This window comes from Pelecanus crispus, chromosome 26 (genome assembly GCF_030463565.1).
Source record: "Pelecanus crispus isolate bPelCri1 chromosome 26, bPelCri1.pri, whole genome shotgun sequence".
Classification (NCBI taxonomy): domain Eukaryota; kingdom Metazoa; phylum Chordata; class Aves; order Pelecaniformes; family Pelecanidae; genus Pelecanus; species Pelecanus crispus.
Genome location: NC_134668.1, coordinates 3,005,873 through 3,019,323, shown reverse-complemented (window position 1 = coordinate 3,019,323; position 13,451 = coordinate 3,005,873). Strand labels below are relative to the sequence as shown.

Sequence of the window (13,451 nt, the reverse complement as noted above, 5' to 3'; positions counted from 1 at the left end):
AAAACCCCACCCCAACCCCCCAGTCTTTTTTGTATGCTTTGCTTTTAGGTTGTTCTTTAATTTCTTTGTAATTATTTGGGTGAGGTTTTGCTTTCCCCGCCCCCTTGTAAAAACAGCTGCCCTCCCCCTGCCCTTCACTGGACTTTTTGATCTGTATTTTCCAGCGATCTTCTTCGCGAAGATCCTTCTCCTCCGGCTTTCCTGATCCCCGCTCGGGTGGGCTGAGCGGTGGCTCCAGACGTGGGATCGATTTGTAAAGGGTTTCGTGCAGGTTCACTCAAGCTATTTAGCAGAGGGTCTGGGACCCGGCGCGTTGGGGTACGGTGGGAGACGGCTCGGGTCCTCCTCGGGGAAAACGTCTATTTTTTTTTTATTTTTTGGCCACCGTTGGTCTTAAGAATAATAATAATCCTGAAAACTCAGCGCCTCCGGAGCTGGTCGGCGGGAGATGGCACTTTTCCACCCCGAGGAGAGGTCCCAGCGGCGAGGGGACGCGGGACGGAGCTGTCGCCTTGCGGCTTTTGCCGTGACGCTGCTGGAGGTGGCTCCTCACGCTTCCTGCTTAAAAAAAAAGGGCGTTGGAAACGGGGACGGTTCAGGGAAAACCCTTTTGGTTTTCCAGTACCTGGCTTTTCCCAGCCCGGGGAGGACTGGGATGGCTCAGTCTTCTTCCGCTCTTCCTCCCACGCCCTCCTCTTCCTGCTCCAGGCCAGACAATATCTGCCCTTTCCCCTCGGCTGCGAACAGGCAGGGGCTCCCCTGCCCGCGCAGGGAGGAGCCGCGGAGGGGCCCCGCGCCGTCCCCCCGTACCGGGGGGCTCATCTCAGGGTGATGCAGAGCAGGGGGGCAGCTCGATTGCGTCCCCGGAACAAGGCGGCGGTGGGACGTGGCTCCCGACCGCCTCCTCAAGGGCTGCAGGGAGCCGCTGGGTGAAATCTCTCCTCGTTTTCGAGCAGAAATTTGGGGGCGAGAGGAGCGCCGAGCGGCTCCCAGAGGAGAGGAGAGGAGAGGGTCCCGCCGGGACGCTTAGGGAAGAGCTGAGCCGGGCAGGCAGCGTGGGTTGTAGGAGCGACCCTGGGGTGTGGAGGCCGGGGCCGGAGAGGGTGCTGAGCTCCGGGCGATGGTTCGTGGAGCTGGAGGCGGCGCCGGCATCGCCGTCGCGCTGGCTCGGGCTCGGCATGCGGGGGGAAGCCGGCGCGGGGACCCCTGTGCTCGCGGACCTGGGATCCCGAGTCGCGCCTGCCAGCGGCGTCTTCCTCCCGCCCGAACGCCAGGGCTTGGCTCTATCGTTTTCTAGAAGCGTTTTGTTTTTCCCTGCCCGAGGATAAACCAGGAAAATCCCCGGGATGCGGAGAGGGGCGATCCCCACCGCCGTGCTCCCTGCTCCCGCAGGCGCCTTCTCCCGCCCTGGGCCGTCCCGTGGGCTTCGGCGCAGCCGGGGCTGCCAGGAGGGAGACGGCGGCTCGGGGCCGAGGTTGCCAAAATCGCTCAGGTGGGCTGGGAAGGCCTTTGGAGAGGAGTTAAACCAGCGCTCCCCAGCCGGGGCTCCCCCAGACCCCCGCCGGGGATGCGTTTTCTACCCAACCCCGAGCTCGTCTGTGCTCGGATGCTTCCCGTGGCGGGGTGGGCTCGCCAGAGCGGGGGAAGCCCCCGGGGCCGAACCATCGGCGGCAAGACCCAGCCAAACTGTGAAGCGCGAAGGTGTTTTTACCTTGGTTTTTTTTTTAAAAAAAAAAGGAAAAAAAAAAAAGAAAAAGCTCTGCAGGGAGGGAGGCGGCGAGCGTGGCGATTCCTCCGGCCGATCTTTCCGCACTCTCTCTCTCTCGATATATATTTTTGCATTTGTATATTTTTATATAGGAAACTTTAAGCGTTTGTATTTTAATAATCTGTGAAGCACTATGAGTTCCCCAGCGCGTCGTGTCCGTCTCCTCCCCCCCTTGATACTGGAAGCTACAGAGAATTGGTAGAAAACAGGAACTTTTTTTTAATTTAATTGTTGATTTTTTCTTTTTTTCCCCTTTCCCCCCACCACGTAACAGGGATCTCCCGAGACCCCCGCGCTCGCCAGCTCCGCTCCGTCCCAGCCCACCCTGCGCCAGCGGGAGTCAAGTGCCAAACCCCGATCCCAAAACCCCGCCGAGGGGACGGGCTTTGCCTGGGCTTTGGGGTGCCCCCTCCCCAGTCACATTCCTGGTCATCCCCGATTTAATTTTCCTATGGAAATGCGGCCGGGAGGGGGGGGGCTTGGCGTGGAGCCCGGGGTGCTCGCCCCCCCCCTGTGTTTTGGGGGGTCGGAGGATTTGGGGGGGCAATGCTCCCGGCGCCACGGGGCAGCCGGACCCCTTCCCGCTGCGGCACCCAGGTCCCCGCCCCTCGGGCCCCCCCGAATGCCCCCTGCCACCCCCGGGGTGGGACACACACACAGACGTGCCTTGGTTGGGGGTGAGGGGCTGGGGGCGAGCCCCCCCTCCCCTCCCACCTCCTTTTAACCCCCCAGGGGCTTGGGGGGAAAACTCGGGGCGTCGGGGCTGTCCCCAGGCCCCCCCGGCCCCCAGCTTTAATGCGGCGTCCCCCCGGGGGGCCGGGGCCGCCCCTCTATGCAGCGCGGGGGTCCTGCCGCCCCGGCCCCCCCCACCGGCAATAATTCTCCTCCCTGTCGAGACTGTTTGATTTTGTCATGTCTGTGCTATATATTAATTTTTGGGGCTTTTTTGTTTTGTTTTTTAAAAATCCGGTGGCCCATGTAATAACACCCTAAAACGTACTTTTGGGGTTTGTTTGGGGTTTGGTTTTTCTTTTTTTTTTTTTCCTTTTCCCAAAGTGCTATTTTTTTGTACAAAAGGACTTAGATGAAAATGTTAGTTTTTTGGGGGGCTCCTTTGTAAACGGGGAACGACGATTTCTTTTTGTAATAAACACGAGTCGCTGGCGTTGTCTGGAAATCTGCGGGATTTCGGCGGGGGGAGCGCGGCTGCTGCGGGGGGGCCGGGTTCGGCCCCAGGTGGGGAAACTGAGGCACGGGGGGGGGGGGGGGGCGGGAGCTCGCTGGGGGCAGCACCGGCCGGGGGGGCTCTGGGCGAGGCGGGGGGGGCGAGGGCGGGCTCCCCCCGGGGCACCCTGTCCCGCTCTCCTCCCCGCTGCGGGGGCAGCGCCTTCCTCCTCCTCCTCCTCCTCCTTCTCCTCCTCCTCGCCCCTGGCTGCCTCCGGCCTGGGTCGCTCTCCCCTGCCCGCTCCCGCGGCACCCATGGGGCTGGCGCCGGGGCTGCCAGGTGGGTGCGGGGACCCCCTCGGGCGGGGGGGGGGGGGGGGCTGGGGGGGAAAGGAGGGGGTTTGGGGGGGCTGGAGGGGGAGAGGAGGGGATTTGGGGGGGCTGGAGGGGGTTTGGGGGGAGCTGGGGAGGGACAGGAGGGGTTTGGGGGGGCTGGAGGGGGAGAGGAGGGGTTGGGGGAGCTGGGGGGGAGAGGAGGGGTTTGGGGGGAGCTGGGGCGGGAGAGGAGGGGGTTTTGAGGGGGATGGGGGAAAGGAGGGGGTTTGGGGGGGCTGGAGGGGGAAAGGAGGGGGTTTGGGGGGAGCTGGGGGGGAGAGGAGGGGGTTTGGGGGGGAGAGGAGGAGTTGGGGGGAGCTGGAGGGGTCGAGGAGGGTTTTTTTTTGGGGGGGGGGCTGGCAGCTGTCGCCACCGTGTCCCCCCCCCCGCTGCAGGCCCCCTCAACCTCAGCTGCGTCTCCTACAAGCACCCCAGCGTGCGGGGCGGGCTGGGGGGTGCGGGGGGGGCGCAGGCCGGGACCGTGCGCTGCCCCCCCGGCCACTGCTGCGTCGGCGTCTGGAACCGCAGCCAGGCGCTGGTGCAGGGTGAGGGGTCCTGCCCGGGGGGTCCTGCCGGGGGTCCTGCCCGGGGGGGGGGCACGGGGGGTCCTGCCGGGGGGTCCTGCCGGGGGGCCCGGGGGGTCCGGCACGGGGGGTCCTGCCCGGGGGGTCCTGCCCGGGGGCCCCGGGCCCGATCCTGCCCTGGGGGGGCTCGGTGCAGGGGAAGGGGCTGGGGCAGGGTGGAGGGGCCCGATCCTGCCTTTAGGGGCAGTGGGGGGCGGTGCTGGGAGGCCCGGACGCCCGGGTCCCTCCCAGCTGCTGCGCTTGACCTTGGCCTTGAGAAGTTGCTACGGCGGCGCTGAGATGAAGCAGCGCTGCGGGGGGGGGGGTCCCGGGCAGGGGGGTCTGGGGCAGGGGGGGTCCCAGGGAGGGGGTCGCAGGGAGGGGGTCCCGGGCAGGGGGGTCTGGGGCAGGGGCGTCCCGGGCAGGGGGTCCCGGGCAGGGGGGTCCCAGGGAGGGGGTCCCATGGAGGGGGTCCCACGGAGGGGGTCCCAGCCGGGGCCCCCACCCTATCGCCAGCCTCGGGGTTCCCCGGCCAGCCCCCCGGGGTGCCCCAGTGACGGTGGTGTCCCCAGGCTGCTGGGGGGGCCGGGGGGGCCGCCTGCCCCTCTCCCGCCTGCGCCCCCAGCCCCGCGGGACCCCCCGGCAGCGCCGTCCTCGTCTGCCTCTGCCACGGCCACCTCTGCAACGGCAACGCCGGCGGGCCCGGGCCGGGGCTGGGGGGGCCCCGCCACGGCCCCGGTGCTGGGGGGCTCCAGGGGGCTGGGCGGGATCCCTCGGGAGGCCAGGGGGGGCTGGGGACACTGGGGGGGGGCTGGGGATGCATGGGGGACCCAGGGGGGACCCAGGGGGGACCCTGAGACCTTCAGGGCACCCGTAGGGGGATGTGGGACCCATGGGGGGGTCCGGGGGGGGCTGGAGGCCCAGGGAGGGGGGCTTGGGAGCCATAGGGGACCCGTGGGGGCTGGGGGAGCCCTGGGGGGGACCTAGAGGGGGATGTGGGTCCCACAGGGGACTGGGGGAGCGATGGGGGGGTCTGGGGACCTATAGGGGATGGGGAACCCAGGGGGGGTCCTGGGACCCACGGGGGGCTGGGCAACCCGTGGGGTGTCTCTGCCCTCAGTCCCCCAAAAAGGGGCCACCACCCCCCGGACGCCGGGGTGCCCGTCAGGTGTGGGGGGGGCCCCGTGTCACCGTGGCCTCTGTCCCCAGTGCCCGGCCGCACGGGGTCTGCGGGGACCCTGTGGCTGTGGGGGGCCGGTCCCCTCCTCCTCCTCCTCGCCTGCCTGGCCGTCCTCGGTAGGGACGGGGACACGGGGGGACACGGGGACCCCTGCGCACAGGCCACCCCCTACCCCGTGTCCCCTGGGTGTCCCTGGGTGTCCCCGGGTGTCCCTGGGTGCGGGTCTCCTGGGGTGGGGGGGTTCCCAAGTGCCACGTCACCCTGTCCCGGGGGCAGGGGGGGTCCCAGTGCCGGGGGGAGCCCTGGGTGTGAGGGTGCCCAGGTGGGGTGTCCCCAGTGTTCCCAGTGACCCCAGTGTCCCGGGTGTCCCCGGGGTGCAGGGGTCCCTGGGTGCAGGGATCCCAGGAGCCACATCCCCTGTGTCCCCGGGGGGTGTCCCGGGTGTCCCCAGGTCCTGTGTCCCTGGTTATGGGGGATCCCCGGGTGGGGGTGTCCCCGGGTGGGGGTGTCCCCAGTGTCCCTCTGTCCCCATACCAGGGCTGCGACGGGCGAGGGCCCGCACAGGGCGGCCCCCGCGGGGGTGCCAGAGGATCAGGGTCCCCCCGGAGCCCCCGAGCCCGGATCTGCCTGCGCTGCGCTTCCTGCAGGTGCGGGGCACCCACGGAGCGAGGGGCACCCGGGGGGGGCACACAGGGGGGGTCCCGGGGGGACACCCACAGTGGGGACACTGATGGGAGGCTCGGGGGGGGGAACCCAAATGGGGGGGGCCACTTGAGGGGGCAATCCTGGGGGGCATGCACTTGGAGGCACCCATAGGGGGAGGGGACCGAGGGGCACCCACGGGGGGGGCACAAACGGGGGGGCAGCAGTTCGGGGGGGCACAAGGAAGCCCAGGGCTCAGGGTGTTCATGGGTGCCCAGGACTGGGGCTACTGGGTTTGGGGTGCCCAGGGCTGGGGGACCCTGGGGCTGGGACACCCGTGGGTGCCTGGGGATCCCTGGGTGTGGGGGTGACTGGGGCTGGGACACCCGTGGGTGCCTGGGGATGGGGATCCCTCAGCACGGGAGTGCTCAGGAACAGGGGCACCCGTGGGTGCCCAGCGCTGAGGGTACGGGCTTGGGGTTCCTGGGGCTGGCAGCACCCACGGGTGCCCGGGGCTGCCTGTGCCTGGGGCTGGGGTCACCCAGCCCCGGCTGGCAGCCCGTCACCCAGAGGGGACACCCGGGGTCACTACGGGCCCCCCCGGGTGCTGTGGCTGCTGGCAGGTGCTGCAGGCGGGGCGCTTCTCGGCGGTGTGGCGGGGCACCCTGCAGCAGCGGCCGGTGGCCATCAAGGCCTTCGCGGCGGGGGCGGCCGGGCGCTTCGCGGCGGAGCGGGCCGTGCACGGGCTGCCGCTGATGGAGCACGACAACGTGGCCCGGCTGCTGGGCACGCGGGGCGCCGGGCCCCGTGCCCGTGGGGGGCTCCTCGTCCTCCAGCTCTACCCCGCCGTGAGTGGCACTGAGGGGCGCGGGGAGCTCGGGGTGCTCAGGGTGCGCGTGGGCACGCTCGGGCTGCACGCGGGGGTGCGCGGGCGTGCATGGGCTGCTTGGGCGCGCGTGGGCACGCTTGGGCTGCTGGGGGGGTGCATGGGCTGCTTGGGCGCACGCAGGTGTGCACGGGCTGCTCAATGTGTGCACGGGTGTGCACGGGCTGCTTGGGTGCACACGGGTGTGCATGGGCTGCTCAACGTGTGCACGGGTGTGCAGGGGCTGCTTGGGTGCACACGGGTGTGCACGGGCTGCTCAACATGTGCACGGGTGTGCAGGGGCTGGTTGGGTGCACACGGGTGTGCACGGGCTGTTCAAGGTGTGCAGGGGCTGCTTGGGTGCACACGGGTGTGCACGGGCTGCTCAACGTGTGCATGGGTGTGCAGGGGCTGGTTGGGTGCACACGGGTGTGCACGGGCTGCTCAAGGTGTGCAGGGGCTGCTGGGGTGCACACGGGTGTGCATGGGTTGCTGGGCGTGGGCTGCCCGGGGGGCAGGTGTGCGTGCAATGTGCTGGGGGTGTGCACAGGTGCGCGTGCAAGGTGCTGGGGGTGTGCACAGGAGTGTGTGCAAGGTGCTGGGGGTGCGCACAGGTGCGCGTGCAATGTGCTGGGGGTGCGCACAGGTGCGCGTGCAAGGTGCTGGGGGCACACGCGGGCATGCACGGGCTGCTTGGGATGCACCCGGGTGTGCACGGGCTGCTGCGGGGGCAGGCGTGTGTGCAAAGCGCCGGGGGGGTGCGCACGGGGTGCTGGAGCGCGCGGGAGGGCTGCTGTGCACGCGCGCGTGCGTGGGCTGCTGGAGGTGCCCACGCAGGTTGTGCCGCGGCCGCGACACGGGGCGCTCCCGCGCGCGGGGGGCTGCGCCGTGTGCCGGGCGTGTCCCCGGGCGTGTCCCCAGGAGTGTCCCCGTGTCCCCCAGGGCTCCCTGCGGCACTTTCTGGGCCAGCACGTGGGGACGTGGGCCGGCAGCGTGCGCCTGGCGCTCTCGCTCGCCCGCGGCCTGGCCTTCCTGCACCAGGAGCTGTGGCGCGACGGTGAGCGGCCGCTCCTGCCCCGCCCGCCCGCGCCCGCGGGGTCCCCGCCCTGACGCCCCCCGCCCCCAGGCCTCTACAAGCCCAGCGTGGTGCACCGGGACCTGAGCAGCCAGAACGTGCTGGTGCGCCAGGACGGCACCTGCGCCATCGGGGACTTCGGGCTGGCGCTGGCGCTGCCACCACGCGCCCAGGCCGGCACCAGCGCCCGGCAGGCCCTGCCCATCCGCAAGGTGACAGGACGAGACGGGACGGGACGGGATGGGATGGGATGGGATGGGGTGGGGTGGGGATGGGGACAGGATGGGATGGGACGGGATGGGACGGGATGGGATGGGATGGGATGGGATGGCACAGGATGGGGACGGGATGGGATGGGATGGGATGGGATGGGATGGGATGGGATGGGATGGGTGGGGTGGGGATGGGGACAGGATGGGATGGGACGGGATGGGACGGGATGGGATGGGATGGGATGGGATGGCACAGGATGGGGACGGGATGGGATGGGATGGGATGGGATGGGATGGGATGGGATGGGGTGGGATGGGGTGGGATGGGACGGGGCGGGATGGGGATGGGATGGGACGGGATGGGATGGGGTGGGATGGGATAGGGACAAGGATGGGATGGGAATGGGATGGGATGGGACGGGATGGGATGGGACAGGACGGGATGGGATGGGATGGGGATGGGGACAGGATGGGATGGGATGGGACAGGACGGGATGGGATGGGATGGGGACGGGGATGGGGACGGGATGGGATGGGATGGGACGGGATGGGATGGGATGGGGTGGGATGGGATGGGATGGGATGGGACGGGACAGGATGGGATGGGATGGGACGGGACGGGATGGGGACGGGGACGGGATGGGATGGGAGGGGACAGGACAGGATGGGACGGGACGGGACGGGATGGGATGGGATGGGGTGGGATGGGATGGGATGGGATGGGGACGGGGACGGGATGGGATGGGACGGGATGGGGACGGGATGGGATGGGATGGGATGGGGACGGGATGGGACGGGATGGGATGGGATGGGATGGGGTGGGACAGGACAGGATGGGATGGGGATGGGATGGGACGGGACGGGACGCGATGGGATGGGATGGGACGGGATGGGACAGGACAGGATGGGACAGGATGGGGACAAGGATGGGATGGGGACAAGGACGGGATGGGGATGGGATGGCATGGGATGGGACAGAGACAGGGATGGGACAGGGATGGGATGGGATGGGATGGGATGGGATGGGATGGGACGGGATGGGATGGGATGGGACGGGACAGGGAGGGCCCCCCTCACGCTGCCAGCAGCGGGGAACGGGTGCAAGTGCAGCCCTCGTGTGCGTGCAAGGATGGCTGCAGTGCAAGGGGGGGACTGGTGCGTGTGCAAGCACGGCCCTGGTGCAAGCACAGCTCTGGTGTAAGCTCAGACCTGGCGCATGTGCAAGCATGGCCCTGGTGCGAGGCTCACCCTGCTGCACGTGCAAGCACGGCCCTGGTGCGAGGCTCAGCCTAGTGCACGTGCAAGCATGGCCCTGGTGCGAGGCTCAGCCTAGTGCACGCGCATGCCCGGCCCTGGTGCAAGCATGGTCCTGGTGTGAGCATGGCCCTGGTGCGAGGCTCACCCTGGCACACGTGCATGCCCGGCCCTGGTGCATGCCTGGCCCTGGTGTGAGCCTGCGGGGCCCCCGGTGCTCGCCGTGCGCCGTGCCGCGGACCGTGCGAGCAGTGCGGGTGGGCGCAGGCGGGCACCCAGCGGTACCTGGCGCCCGAAATCCTGGACGAGAGCCTGGACCTGCGGGCGTGGGGCCGGGCGCTGCGGCAGGCGGACGTCTACGCCCTGGCGCTGCTGCTCTGGGAGATCCTCTCGCGCTGCCAGGCCCTCAGCCCCGGTGAGCACCCGTGGGTGCCCCCCGGGACCCCCGGGACCCCCCACCCATCCCCGCTGACCCCCCCGCCGCCCTGCAGGAGCCCCTGTGCCGGCGTTTCGGCTGGCGTACGAGGCGGAGCTGGGTGCCAGCCCCACGGGTGCCCAGCTCCGGCGCTTGGCTGTGGAGGAGCGGCGGCGGCCGCTCATCCCCCCCGCCTGGCACCGCGCCCCCCAGGTCAGCCCCGACCGGCACCCACGGGGGTCCCTGCCTGGGTGCCCGGGGGTGCCCAGGGGTGTTTGGGGGTGCCCAGGGGTGTTTGGGGGGTACCCAGGGGTGTAGGGGTGCCCTGGGGTGCCCATGCCTGGGGGGGTCCCTGCCTGGGTGCCCGGGGGTGCCCAGGAGTGTTTGGAGGGTACCCAGGGGTGTTTGGGGGGTACCCAGGGGTGTAGGGGTGCCCTGGCGTGCCCATGCCTGGGGGGGTCCCTGCCTGGGTGCCCAGGGGTGCCCAGGGGTGTTTGGGGGTACCCAGGGGTGTAGGGGTGACCCGGGGTGCCCATGCCCAGGAGCGGGGGGTCCCTGCCCAGGTACCCAGAGGTACCCAGGGGTGCCCCTTCCCAGGGTGGTCCCTGCCCGGGTGCCCAGGGACGCTGAGGGTGCCTGGGGGTGCCCCTGCCTGGGAGGGGTGTCCCTGTTTGGGGGTGTCATGTCCAGGGGGGTCCCTACCGGGGGGGGGGTGCGTGTCTCTGCTGGGGTTCAAAGGGGTCCCTGTACCCTGGGGGGATGTCCCTGCTTGGGGGGTGTCATGCCCGGGGGCGGTCTCTGCTGGGGTGCAAAGGGGTCCCCCTACCCGGGGGGTGTCCCTGCTTGGGGGGTTCCCCTGCCTGGGGGGGGGGGGATCCCTACTGGGGGGTGTCCCTGCCTGGGAGGGGGGTGTCCCTGCATGGCGGGGTCCCTGCTTGGGGGGTGTCATGCCCGGGGGATGTCTCTGCTGGGATGCAAGGCGTCCCCCTACCCTGGGGGGGGGGGGTGTATGTCCCTGTTTGGGGGTCCCCATACCCTGGGGGTGCCATGCCCGGGGGGGGCCCCACCCGGGGGGGCCCCTGCAGGGTCCCGGGCTGCCCGCTGAGGGGGGGGGTCCCGCAGCCCGGGGGGGCTCTGCCGGAGCTGCTGGAGGATTGCTGGGACCCCGACCCCGAGGCGCGGCTCTCGGCCGAGCGGGCGCTGCAGCGGCTCCAGCGCCTGGCAGCGGGGCCCCCCCCGCCCGCCCAGGTGGGTGCGGGGAAACTGAGGCACGGGGGGGGGGGGGAGGGAACCGGGAACGGGAACGAACCCAGCCCCGCCCCCCGCCCCGGGGCGGCCCCCGCCGCCCGGCCCCTCCCCCCCCTTCCTCCGGGCGGGGCCGCGGCCGGAGCGGAGTTGGCAGGTGGGAGGGGGCCCCCACCCCGCACCCCCACCCCGCACCACGACCCCCGCACCCCCCCCTGCACCCCCGGATCCCCCCCGCACCCCCCAGGCCCCTTCTGCACCCCCAACCCCCCCCTCTGCACCCCCCCGTCCCCTTCTGCACCCCCAACCACCCCCCTGCACCCCCCCGTCCCCTTCTGCACCCCCAACCCCCCCTCTGCACCCCCCCGTCCCCCTTCTGCACCCCCACCCCCCCCCCGCACCCCCCCAGTCCCCTTCTGCACCCCCAACCCCCCCTCTGCATCCCCCCGTCCCCTTCTGCACCCCCAACCCCCCCCGTGCACCCCTGGATTCCCCCCCGCACCCCCTGATCCCCCTGAACCCCCCAGACCCCTTCTGCACCCCCAAACCCCCCCTGCACCCCCAGATCTCCCTGTGCACCCCCGGATCCCTCCTGCACCCCCGGGTCCCCCCCGCACCCCCCAGTCCCCTTTTGCACCCCCAAACCCCCCCTGTGCTCCCGCCCAGTCCCCTTCTGCACCCCGAAACCCCCCTGTGCACCCCCCAGATCTCTCTGTGCACCCCCGGATCCCGCCCGCACCCCCCAGTCCCCTTCTGCATCCCCAACCCCCCCCCTGCACCCCCAGACCCCTTCTGCACCCCCAAACCCCCCTGCACCCCCAGTCCCCTTCTGCACCCCCAACCCCCCCCGTGCACCCCCAGATCCCTCTTGCATTCCCCATGCGCCCCCCAGGCCCCCCTGCCCCCCCAAATGCCCCCCGCCGCCCCCCGCCCCGAGCTGCCATGCCTCAGTTTCCCCCCGGAGGCAGTGGGGGGGTCCCCAGGCAGTTGGGGGTTCTCCACGGTGGTGGGGGCTCCCCAGGGACCCCTCCTGGGGTTTTGGGGGGCCCTTGCTCACCCCGTGTGCCCCCCCCAGGTCCCGGAGCCGTCCCCCGCCATGTGGGACCCTGGTGCAGGTAAGGGGGGGCAAGCCGAGGGGGGGGACACCCCCAAAGCGGGGGGGCTGCCTCGACCCCCCCCCACTCCCCGCCCCCCCGGGGCTGGGGTCCCCCCTCAATTTTCTCTTTTCTCTCCCCCCCAGGGCAGCCGCCCCCCCCCAACCCCGTGTACCCCCCGAACCCCACGTACCCCCCCCAGCCCCTGCCCCCCGACCCTGCGTACCCCCCGAACCCCACATACCCCCTGCAGCCCCCACCCCCCAACCCCGCCTACCCCCCCCCCGGGGTACCCCCGAACTCGCTGGGGGGGCTCGGGCAGCCCCCCTACCCTACTGGCCCCCCCCTCTACCCCCCAGGGGCTCCCCTGGGCCCCCCGGGACCCCCCCTGTGCCCCATGGGACCCCCGGGGTGCCCCCCCCTGCAGCCCCCCCCCCCCGGGGTGCCCCCCCTGTACCCCCCGGGGCTGGACAAGAAGGCGGCGAAGAAGATGAAGAAGAGGATGAAGAAGGCTCAGAAGAGGCACAAGGTGGGGGGGGGGCGGGGGGCAGGGGGGCACGTGGGGGGCACCCCCCGCCCCAGGTGCTCATGGCCGCCCTGTCCCCCCCGCAGCGCTCTTCGTCCTCCTCCTCCTCCTCCTCCTCCAGCAGCGACTCCGACTGAGGCCACCATCACCACCCTGCGCCCCGCTCCTGCCGTGCCCACCAGTGCCCACCTGTGACCACCCGTGACCACCCGTGACCTCCCGTGACCACCCGTGTGCCCACAGCTGCCCCAGAGCACGCGTGTCCTGGCAGCTGTGACCATCCATGGCCAGACATGACCACCTGTGTTCTCCCGTGGCCGACCGTGTGCCCCTGACTGCCCCGGGCCCCCCCATGCCCACCCGTGTGAAGCTATGACCTCCCGTGTGAAGCCATGACCACCCGTGTCCACCTGCGACCTCCCCAGCCACCCATGACCACGCGTGACCAACCAAGACCACCCATGACCGCCCGCGCCCATCCATGACCACCTGGAACCACCTGTGACCTGCTGGGACCTCCTGTGTCCACCCATGACCACGCGTGACCAACCAGGAGCACCTGTGACCACCCGTGTCCGCCCATGACCGCGCTGCCCAGCTGCATCCCTGTGCCCGTGGGGTCCCCCCGTGTCCCCTCACCCCGTGTCCCGGGGGGGCCTGGCTGCCGGGAGGGGGGTGCTGGGTGCCCCTGCTGCCCCCCAATAAAGCTCTGGGACCCCCCCGCCGCGCCAGCGCCTCCTTCGCGCCGTTGGGGGTCGGGGGACACAGACCCCCCTCAGCCCTGGGGGGGGGGGGGGGGGGCTGCCCCTTTGCCCCCCCCTTGCCCCTTTGCCCCCCCCATTGCCCCTTTGACCCCCAACCCCCCCCCCCGCCCCTTGGTGCCCCCATGGGCGTCTCCTCCTCCCCCACCCCAATTGCCCCCCTACCCCAATCGCCCCCCATTGCCCTGCCCCCTGCTACCCCCTGCCCCTTGTTACCCCCCGCCCCCTCCCCTATCGCCCCCCCGTCCCCATCGCCCCCCATTGCCCCCCCGCCCTCCATTGCCCCTTCTTGCCCCCCCTTCTTGCCCCCCC

General features: G+C 70.9%; 1 protein-coding gene across 1 annotated transcript; it reads left to right on the top strand.

Annotated features, from left to right (window-relative positions):
• The first annotated feature begins 3,247 nt into the window (after nt 1-3,247).
• Nucleotides 3,248-12,583, top strand: AMHR2 (anti-Mullerian hormone receptor type 2). Its single transcript, XM_075724895.1, is given in 15 exon segments — nt 3,248-3,272; nt 3,703-3,852; nt 4,443-4,465; nt 4,467-4,608; nt 5,080-5,166; nt 5,588-5,697; nt 6,316-6,540; nt 7,500-7,614; nt 7,684-7,844; nt 9,366-9,513; nt 9,590-9,726; nt 10,636-10,761; nt 11,834-11,873; nt 12,331-12,381; nt 12,465-12,583. Coding segments are annotated over 15 exon segments (1,659 nt in total).
• Nucleotides 12,584-13,451: the final 868 nt, after the last annotated feature.